Here is a 10,299-nt window from a genome sequence, read left to right as displayed (position 1 = left end):
GCTAAAAAAATAACGTAATCGAAAATTTAAAATGAACCTTAATAAAACTAGTTTAGCACGATTGAAAATGTGACTTATAAGTAGGGATGGCAACGGGTCAGGTTCGGGTTGGGTATTGGTCCCTCCGTTCCCGTCTCCGTTTAAAAACTCGTACCCGTTCCCGCTTAAAAAATCGCGGGGATTTAAAAGGGGATTTCCATCGGGTAATCGGGAAAACCGTGAGGAAATGGGTATCCCGTTTAGCATAAACGGTTATTTAAACGGTATCGGGCCGGGCATCAGGTCGGGTATATATTTAAATTAAATATATAATATTATATATTTTTTAATTTAAATTAAATTTATATATATATATATATTATTTTTAATATTTAGCGGGTCGGGTATCGGGTCGGTAATCGGGACAGAGATTACTAAACCCGTCCCCGTTTAACATAAACGGTTTTTCCCGTCCCCGTTTAGCATAAACGGTTTTTCCCCCGTCCCCGTTTAATTCGTTTTCGATTTTCCCCATCGGGTTCAGATTTTTTTGCCATTCCTACTTATAAGTAACATATTAGTTTGCAATTATTTTAAAATAATTTAAAATGACATAATCATGAAATATATTTTACCGTGATTATCAATAACAAATAAGTTAAAAGCTATAAATGATATCAATAACTATAGAAATCTGATCGCACTCAAGGATGTTATGGCTCACTAAGCAGTAGGTTGCAACCTGAAATAATTTTTTTTATAATAAATCGATTGTTCCTAAAATGTTATTAGAGTTTAAGTTGATGGAACCTTAGACATTTTCACGATAACAAAATAAGTTAAAACTGAAAATGTTATGAATATCTATAAGAAATCTGGTTGCACCTAATTTTAGAGTATGTTTAAAGACCAAACATGAGATGATTGTAATGATACACTTTATTTACTGATTTTATTAAATAATGCATTGTCATTATTACTTTAATTATACCATTGTGATTCAAATTATTCAAATAAATTAAAAGATAATAAAATATATATAATAATGGATTTTATTAAAGATCCTTAGTTGAATATTATTATGGTTATAAAAATAATAATACGTTTAGTTGATTGATGACAACGATTGTCATTGATATAGAGATATCAAAATTAATATATGAGTATGTTGTTAGAGAACAACATATTTTATTGATCTGCTATATATGTCTTAAATTATTATGTGACGGTCACAACATTACTTATGGTGATGACTATATGTATGATCTTCAGACTTAAGATCATTAATATATCAACATATATTATTGTATATTTTGATACAGTTAAACATGTTCCGTAATTGATTGCACTATAAAAACTTAATTTGCTATATACACAAATATCAAAATTTGAACATATAATTTTATTTAAAAATCTAATGTCTTATTTTATTAGTCTAACTAATAGTAATTTTTATGCTCAATTTTTAATCTATCACTTTTTACCGATAACATCATTTATTAACCTTATTTTAACCGGCTCAACGTAGAACTTTACCCAGAAGCGAGTGGATTTTTAAAACCGTGAAGAGTGATGATCGCTCAATCAGTCCTACAAAGGCGAGAAAATATCCCATATTTTATTACGCAACAAATTTATAGCGGTTTCCGTGTATACGTATATCATATATCAGAGAAGAAAATCCGCAACTTCATAGTGACAAACAGATAGAAGAGGAGAATCAGAAGGAAAGATAATCAAAAGGGCTTTTGGACTTTGGAGGGAAAGAGAGATAATGCGGAAAGGAGGGGAAAGGAGAGAGGAAGATAAGAAAGAAGAAGGAATAGTAATGGCTAATGACTTCTTTTGGTCTTATACAGACGAGCCTCATGCTTCAAGGAGACGTCAATCCTCTCTCAGTACCCTCAAATTAAAGAGCTCTTTGGCCCTGATCCCTTTGCTTCCTCAGGTAGTCTTCTTTTTAATCTCATTCTTCAATCTGTTTCTAGATCTGAGGCTGTGAAGCTTTGCTAAATGGTTTCGGTTTTTTTTCTTCCTGTTTTGCTCTTATTTACTTAAACGGAAATCTGGGTTTTCCATTGTTTCTGTTTCGAGATTGGAGGAAGAGAGAGTGAACTTTCAAGTTACACTGATTGGAGTTAAGCTTGGAACTTCCAAATGATAGATCCATTTGAATTTTGAAATGAATAGTGTCAATGAAATATAAACTTAAACTCATTGCAGATTAGTATGGCTGTTTTGCTTCAGCTATGGACTGCCACTACCCTCCATGGCTGGCTGGAAATTTTGATTCTGATGTTTTTTTTCTATGTTCTGTTCATATTTACTTCAATGGAAGAAATCTGGGGTTTCCATTTTTCCTATTTTGGGGTTAAAAGAATTCATCTTTCAATTCGCATTGATTGGAATCAGGCTCTCTCTATGATAGATCCGTTTGAAGTTATTTGGGTTAATGAATATAAACTTGAAACCATTTGCATTGCAGATCAGTATGGTTGTTTTGCTTCAGCTATGGACAGGACTGCCACTTATATATTTTTTCATCTCATTATTCAATTTGTTTGCTGTACTGTATTTAGATTCTAGGCAATGAAGCTGGCTAAATGCATTCAGTTTTGATGTTTTCCTCTGTTTTATTCATGCTTACTTCAATGGAAATCCTGGTGTATTTCCTTTTTTCTGTTTTGGGACTTTTAGTTGGAGTTTGTGATGCTTGGAACTTTTAAATGATGGATCCATTCCAAGTGAATTGTGTCGATTGATATAAAGAAATTTGAAACCCTTTGCATTGCAGATAAGTGTGGTGGTTTTGCTTCAACTATGGACTGCCACTATCCTTCATGATGCTAGCTGGGTGAGAACATTGATAATTGCCTACTTTTTTGGCTCTTTCCTCAACCACAATCTCTTCTTAGCCATCCATGAGCTCAGCCACAATCTTGCCTTTTCGACTCCTATCTACAACCGTTTGCTTGGGATTTTCGCCAACCTCCCCATCGGTGTGCCTATGTCCGTCACTTTCCAAAAGTATCACCTCGAGCATCATCGTTTCCAAGGGGTAGATGGTATCGACATGGATGTTCCCAGCTACATCGAAGCTCGTTATGTGACTAATGCTGTCTCAAAATCCATATGGGTTATCTTCCAACTCTTCTTCTATGCACTCCGCCCTTTATTCCTCAAACCAAAGCCCCCAGGTTATTGGAGTCATAAACTTATTTGTTCAGCTCGCTCTCGATTCAACCGTTGTTTATTTTTATGGGTGGATATCTTTTGCTTATTTGATCCTTTCGACATTCGTTGGGGGTGGAATGCACCCGATGGCTGGCCATTTTATCTCCGAGCATTATGTATTCAAGCCTGAGCAAGAGACGTATTCTTACTATGGTCCCCTCAATCTTTTAACGTGGAATGTTGGTTATCACAATGAACACCATGATTTCCCAAGGATCCCGGGGTCCAAGCTGTATAAGGTGAAAGAAATCGCTCCTGAGTATTACAAAGGCTTGGAATCGTACAAATCTTGGAGCCAGGTTATTTACATGTATATTATGGACCGAACTGTTGGACCTTTTAGTCGAATGAAGAGAAAGCTCCCGAAAAAAGCTGAATAGGTTGTGTGTTTCAGTATGATGTTTGCTATGATTTGAAGCTTTTAACATTCTTATTGTTTGTAAACATTTGAGGCAGATTCAATCATGTAGCTTTGGATGACCGAGCTAATTTATTCATAATAGACCATCTTTCAGAGATTTGTTAATTCTTTTCACTCATGATATATATATATATATATATATATATATATATATATATATATATATATATATATATATTTCGGTCTGAGATTTTCTCGATGTCTAGTAGTCACATGTAACTTTAACAGGTTTTTGTTGACATGATCAAGTTTCGAACACATGTATGAACGTGTCAAAGTCTATATAACACAAATTATGAACATAACACAACGGAAAAATGACATGATTTACGAATTTAACCACTCTAACGCGATGCTGAAACTTGTTTTCTGGTCTGAATATCAATCGTGCTTCTAGCTTGGCAGTGTTTTCCATAGCAGCTCTGCTTTTCTGTTTCTCTCCCCTGTGATATGTAAATGATACGTAAAATCTCAGACTCCCTTTCTATCACTTATTCGTCTGTTGATAAATCAATATAAAATCAAATCAGATCAACAAAAAGTAAATAAAGAGATTGAGAAAAAGTAGTTGGAACGATTTCTTGCGTTCCAAGTTTCGTTCTTGTTTGCAAAAGGAGGTTCTCCAATGACATAAGCAGGTTTTTGAGCATGGTTATTTATGAGTGGTTGCCTGGCTTGAGTGAATTCTTTATCACTATCATAGTTTGAACATTGGTTGGTGGGAATAAAAGCTCTCAGAGCCATAGCCAATAGTACTGAAAGTCCCTGTGAAGAAACAACTTGAAACGTAACGAAACATCCTTTGTAATCTTTTGAATATCAAAATCTATACAAATCTGCACACAAAGTTACCTGTCCTAAGAAAATAATCAAGAATATCCATTTGAAGATGTCGATATTAGTCTCCACAAATTGTTTGAAATCACGGAACCTCCCCGTTGGATCATCGGGTATATCCTGGTCTCATCAATGAAACTAAAAATACTTAACAAGAAGAGAGACTAAGCGGGGGAAAAAATAGCGAAAAGACTCCTACCTTTTCCCAGTCTTCGTTTAAGAGTATATCAGCTGTAATTCCAGTCTCTATCAGTAGAAGCACTGAGATTATCACCATGTACTTTCTACCATTAAAGAACAACAAATAATGCTTGCAAAACAAGTTTTCCTATGGAAAAAAGGGGAAACAGGCATCGATGAAGAAGTTTATGAACTCAAATGAAGCTAAACTCAACGAAAAAGGATACACATAAAAGGCAAAATCTATTTGCACTATCAGCAGCAATATGGCCTAGGCATGTTAGTAGGCATAAGGTGACACCTGTGGCCAGAAAAGTGTATATAAACCTGCAGTTGTAGTAAGATCATCGGTAAACATAGAACAGAAAAGCAATGCTGCTCGGACACAAATCTCCAACATGGGATATGACCTTCGAGATCCTCGAGATATACAGAAAAATCTTTAAAAGGTACCGAGTAACATAGCATAGAAGAACTTTTGATGTAACTTACCATGGAGCAGTATAATCCAAGTCTTCATAAGATGAGCCTGACATGTCTCTATGCCAAACCCTGAGCATCCAAAAGCCATATAAGATCATAGCAATCCCTACCATTGCCATTATCAGGTTCACAGATTTCAACGTGAATTGCATGCAAGATTTTAGAATACTAGCCATTGTGATGATCAACACCAGGATAATCTCAAGATTAACAAGAAGATGGATGTTAGATAGCACTATAGAGTTTGGGAATACAGGAAAAGGAGAAATGGGTGTGACAGTGGCTTACCAATCAATGTTATGAAGGAATGATTGAGAGACGGGGGAAATTTCTCGGAAGCTATCTGTTTGTTTTCATGTTGCTTGGCTTTTATATTTTTCGTCTGTCAATAATGGCAATCCCTGTTATTATTTTAAAACTCAATGTAATTCTTTAGCATCACGGGTTGCTGTGGTGCAGTAGTCATCACGTTAGTCTTACACGTTTAAGGTTCCCAATTCGATCCTGGGCAGTAACAAGATTATTTTTATTTTAAGAATTGTTTTGGATGATAATGGCTCTATTCGAATAATTTACTCTCTTTTTTAAATTGAATTTACTATTAGAATTCAATATTCTGTTTTTTATATAAAAATAATCAAATATAAAAGTTAACCAAATTCAGGTTGGAGCAGTTCATTAGCTTTTGAATTTTTTTATAGAATACTTTTATATAGTATTTTCCATTCAAATAATTAAGAATTTTAACTTGTGAATCTGAAAATGAACCGATTACATTTAATTATTAACCGAATCAAAATCGTACCAAATTTAAGCTTAAAATAAACAAATAATTTTTCATACAAGGACCCTGTTGTTGCTAAGTTAGAGATTCTCAGCACCCTCTTGACTACCAAAACTTCGAACAATCTCATTCGGCCAACATCATCAGGAGCTTGCACGATATACATACCATACAATCTAGTTTTGAGAGCGAAGATGCTCACGCATAAGTATATGAATCTCTCCCTTTACAACCAAACGCATTTTCTTCGCATCGTCCCATAGTAAACCGGAATGCATTCGGGCAAAGTCAGATGCAGCCTCAAAGACATCCTGTCCGATAGAGAAAGATGTGAACACCAAGATATGATCGCATAACATTCAGAGATATTAGAAATACATCACTCAAATTGAGGGTTGAGAGTACCCTTGAAGGAAATTCGTCGTAAAAATGCGCTGGAGTCATCTCAACTCTTTTCAAATCACTTTCCCACAATCTTATCTGCAACGAAAGAGTGCCTGCATTAGCATACTCAATATGCGTCCATTGAAGTCGGGATGCATCAGTTTAAATGAATTAGTCAATCACAATGCCAACTTTTTTCGGCAGATTAAAGTATTTAACCTGATCTGTGACATTTTCAGGTACTGATGGTACTTTCTCAGCAACTCGAGGATGTGCGTTCTGCTGAAGGAATGTAACTATCTGTATTCAGGAGTTACATTAGCGAAAGAAGCTGCATAGGGCATGTTGGATAATTTCAGTTGCTACTATTGTTGATCGTGTGATTTCTTGCATGTCTACGTCCTGCAATTTGAGACATAAAAGGAGCAACTGGAAATGGATACTAACCTGCTCCGCTGTAATGCCATTTTCGAAAGCATTATACAAGCTTTCTTTTGTCATTGAACCAACTATGAGGTTTGGAAGTTGATACTCTACCCTATAAATGTGAGCACATTATTGTTTAATGAAGAATTCAAATAGTTAATATAGCAGTAATAAATCTCCGAATATTAGAAACAAGCTGGTGAAAGTGATTGACAGATAGATAGAATCAGAAAAGAGAACCATGAAGCAGCTATGCTTTAAATAAAGCAGAAACGGCCACATTGTTCACTTGTGGAAAAAACTATTACTACATTTCTATCTTCTATATACAATAGCGTCAAATCCATTCAGATTGTTTCTTTTTTGGTGGTATGGTTGCATTTCCACATATTAGCTCCACAGACTCCAAATATCTCAGAGGAAAATGGGATTTTCTGCTTTTGACCGTGGGTGATTTCCATTTTCCTTGGAGCCATTCAGGAAAATCATATCCAACAGTTATAAAATGGAAAGTCCATTTTTTTCAGGGGAAGAATGTTATTAGGTATATTACCACTTCGTACCTTGAGAATAGACGTAAAATTTCACAGTGCAACTTAGATGATGAGTATGAGTACATCCTAAAGTTAGTTTCCACAACAACAAATCCCTGAAGAAAAATACAGCATAAGAACTGCATGAGTAAAGACTAACACTACTTGGGAAACAGTGATAATGGTTTATACGTCAGAATCCATGTAGTCATACAACTGACTTAATCCACCATACCTGTTTCCTTGATGTTGTATCTGCTAAACTCACTGAAAGATTGGTGGCTAATTTAGTAGGTATAAACCAACTATCCTTCCTGCCCTGAACATATACATATACCTTAGATCCATCATAGGGTATAACTTGAAACAGATTGTCATGTATCCAATAAGAAAATAGCATTAATTAGGAGAACCTTCTGAAGTTTGACTAATCCCAAGTCTGCAAGGTCCTTGATCATAGTTGTCTGGCCATCCGTCAGTGTATCTAAATTATAAGCCTATGACAAGACAAAACAAATTTATATCAAATTTTTTAAAAAAAATTGTCACAGAAATTAGCATTAAAGAACCTCGAGAAAAGAAAGGAAATAAGCTGCTATGCAGATAACAAAGGATAACAAAGGTTTAAACCAAAAACAAAAACGAAGATTAATGTAGATTCTTTCCACGACAAAATGGATTAAACAAATGGCAAATCATAGACTTCTTCTAACAAAACTTTTCTATCGACAATCATGGATCAAGGGAAATATAAAAAATGAATATGGCATACCTCACCAGTGGTATGAAAACTAAGTTCTAGCAGAAAAGCAATTAAATCTGCTTGGTCTACACCTTGCTCCTGCACCAAAAGATGAAAGTCCAAGCATAAGATACAAAGATATGCTATATAGCATGACAGAACTAAAGTTGCATCAACAACATCCAATTAGAGTAAAGAGGTGAAACCAGACAGATCATTAGATGGATCGATCAATCCACAAACACGTATGCAACCATAAATCCCATAAAAGAATTAAATATAAACAATTCCAGAAGAAACACACAAGTATACACAGACTCTTGCATGCATACATATGCACAGTTGCAGACCTAAGAGTCAATAGTATTGAGAGGATAATACATACTAATAAAGCAATACCAAATTTATAATAAATCCATGCCGATTTCCCCTTCAAGAATTCAAAAACATTACAACACACTATCTGTAGCAAATAAGTTTCAAGCAAAACACCAAAAATATCTCATGAAGTATACCTCTGAGTTGGATATATATTCTCTGATAACATACCAGAGCTGAGCATTTGTATCCATCAACTGTAAATTTCACATATGAGAGGTAATTTTAGGTGACAGAAAACCAAAAAAGAGGCAAAAGCACCATGATTTATAAGATGCACACCAAGAACTGGAAACCACTCTCAGTCAATCTTGGTGCTTCTTTGTCTCTGTAGAAGCAGAAAACGTGAGATACAGAACCCTTGATATCTACCGCATAAAAGAAATGAAGCTAACATGCATGGCAGGATATAACACCTCTGACGTAAAAGACCACGCTGAAAAATTCTCATCATGGAAGAGCTGAAGCTTGATGATCTTTCAGTTTGTCCTGAACTTATAAGTTGCAGCAAGAAACACTGCTTAACAAAGCTTAAGTAAGAAAAAAAAAACTAAACAGTCAATCAAATTGCAAAAGTAATTCTATAATTCCACATCACATACACCACCATTAAGAACATAAATTATGCTAGTAAAACAATAAAAAAGGTAGGTGAAAGTCACACCTCCCATTGCTCAAGTGCATAGGCATCGAGTTCCTCCAAGGTTGGAAGTCTTGCAATAACGTTTGGAGGCATTGGTTCTCTTGGCAAAATCCCACTGCAAAGTGATAATCCTTTATATAATTACTACTACAACACAGCATAAGGAATCTAGCAAGTAGCACCTATTTGTACGATAGAATTGGCTGTAATAAAAGTAATACCTAATAAGATGAATAAATTTTAAACAGGCAAAGTTGAAGGTTTTACATATAAACTCACAATATATAACAAAGGGCTAATTTTATCCCCTTACATTTTAATAACTGTAAAAGAAATGAGTATCATGTAAACAAACAAAACAAGGAAAACTTACCCGTATATCAAATGCTTCCGGAGACTAGTCTGAAATGTTGGATTTAACTTGTAAGTTGTTTCCTTCTTCCTGCCGAAAAGATAAAGATTGATTGATCCAGTTAGCACATAAGACCAATCTTCTATTATGCACAATAAAAAATGTTTTTTCAGAATAAGATTAAGCTGTGCTAGCCTCTTTATTTTAAAGAGAAGATCAACGAAAAGTATGCAAATGAAGCAAAGAATTCAGTTGCTTACCGATCTATTACTTCAAATACTCTTAACTGAATCAACCGATCAATTGCAACCTTGTGCTTGGATGATCCATCAGCAAGAACCCACTCCTGCAATGACTTGGATGTTATCGGAGCATCGATGTACAACATTTGTAACACGTATTTCTTCGCCAACGGTGGCAACGACCTAAACGATAAACAAAAGCTTGGATCAATTCAGAAATTGATTAGCTTCTTCAATGATTCTGATACAAGGGGAGACCTGAGAATGGCTTCGCAAATGAATTGATTACGATAGAGCATGTCGAGCTTAATGGCGGGTAACGAAGCCACCATGTCCATGAAATTCTTCGCGATAATCTTCACCTGAGGCATTTTTCTTTCCCTCTTCTTTCGATTTTCTAGGGCTTTTGTCTGCTGATGTACAATGGAAACTAGATTGAAATGATCTGAAAACTCGAATCCGAATCCTGCATTGATAAAAGAAAACTTTCTCTGTAGTAGAGGCGCGCGAGCAAGCTGAGAGAGAAAACTCTAATGCGACGTCGTTTCGGGAATTGGGCCTACTGGACTGGCTAGCTTATTTTCCCTTTTTTCTCCTTTAGAAGCCTAGACTATGTGCATAGTTGTGTTAATCCAATATACATTATGTCATAACCAGTTTTTAAAAATTAAATTTAAAAAT

General features: G+C 35.2%; 2 protein-coding genes and 1 pseudogene across 3 annotated transcripts; 1 reads left to right on the top strand and 2 right to left on the bottom strand.

Moving 5' to 3' along the window:
- The first annotated feature begins 1,753 nt into the window (after positions 1-1,753).
- On the top strand, positions 1,754-3,663 carry LOC120214670 (annotated as a pseudogene).
- Positions 3,664-3,894: 231 nt separating this feature from the next.
- On the bottom strand, positions 3,895-5,337 carry LOC120214663 (tetraspanin-19-like). 2 transcript variants are annotated; one of them, XM_039212499.1, is made up of 6 exons: positions 5,144-5,337; positions 4,879-4,978; positions 4,671-4,751; positions 4,487-4,591; positions 4,220-4,399; positions 3,895-4,133 (listed from the first exon to the last, which is right to left on the bottom strand). In XM_039212499.1, exons 1-6 carry the CDS (start codon positions 5,308-5,310, stop codon positions 4,122-4,124), a joined length of 645 nt encoding a protein of 214 aa, XP_039068430.1. In that variant the 5' UTR covers positions 5,311-5,337; the 3' UTR covers positions 3,895-4,121. The 2 variants fall into 2 exon arrangements, with proteins under 2 accessions (XP_039068430.1, XP_039068429.1); XM_039212498.1 differs by having other exon boundaries at positions 4,122-4,399.
- A 646-nt stretch (positions 5,338-5,983) lies between these two features.
- LOC120214669 (general transcription and DNA repair factor IIH subunit TFB2-like) lies at positions 5,984-10,096 on the bottom strand. The gene is made up of 15 exons (XM_039212505.1): positions 9,877-10,096; positions 9,637-9,801; positions 9,398-9,466; positions 9,046-9,139; positions 8,798-8,898; positions 8,664-8,709; positions 8,519-8,578; positions 8,034-8,102; positions 7,675-7,758; positions 7,497-7,580; positions 7,292-7,377; positions 6,750-6,840; positions 6,522-6,602; positions 6,324-6,398; positions 5,984-6,229 (listed from the first exon to the last, which is right to left on the bottom strand). Exons 1-15 carry the CDS (start codon positions 9,987-9,989, stop codon positions 6,095-6,097), a joined length of 1,353 nt encoding a protein of 450 aa, XP_039068436.1. The 5' UTR covers positions 9,990-10,096; the 3' UTR covers positions 5,984-6,094.
- Between the last annotated feature and the right edge of the window lie 203 nt (positions 10,097-10,299).

Source organism: Hibiscus syriacus, unplaced genomic scaffold (genome assembly GCF_006381635.1).
Source record: "Hibiscus syriacus cultivar Baekdansim isolate YM2019G1 unplaced genomic scaffold, ASM638163v2 tig00110085_pilon, whole genome shotgun sequence".
NCBI lineage: Eukaryota > Viridiplantae > Streptophyta > Magnoliopsida > Malvales > Malvaceae > Hibiscus > Hibiscus syriacus.
This window is presented reverse-complemented; position numbering and strand designations above follow the sequence as displayed.

Coding starts and splice junctions, on each gene's coding strand:
- LOC120214663 (XM_039212498.1), bottom strand. CDS start 5,310: ATGGCTAGTATTCTAAAATCTTGCATGCAATTCACGTTGAAATCTGTG. Junction 4,752..4,878: donor ATAGATTTTGCCTTTTATGT/GTATCCTTTTTC, acceptor AATGGTAGAAAG/TACATGGTGATAATCTCAGT. Junction 4,592..4,670: donor TAAACGAAGACTGGGAAAAG/GTAGGAGTCTTT, acceptor TGATGAGACCAG/GATATACCCGATGATCCAAC.
- LOC120214669 (XM_039212505.1), bottom strand. CDS start 9,989: ATGCCTCAGGTGAAGATTATCGCGAAGAATTTCATGGACATGGTGGCT. Junction 8,710..8,797: donor CGTGGTCTTTTACGTCAGAG/GTGTTATATCCT, acceptor CTGCTTCTACAG/AGACAAAGAAGCACCAAGAT. Junction 6,603..6,749: donor ATGGCATTACAGCGGAGCAG/GTTAGTATCCAT, acceptor TCCTGAATACAG/ATAGTTACATTCCTTCAGCA.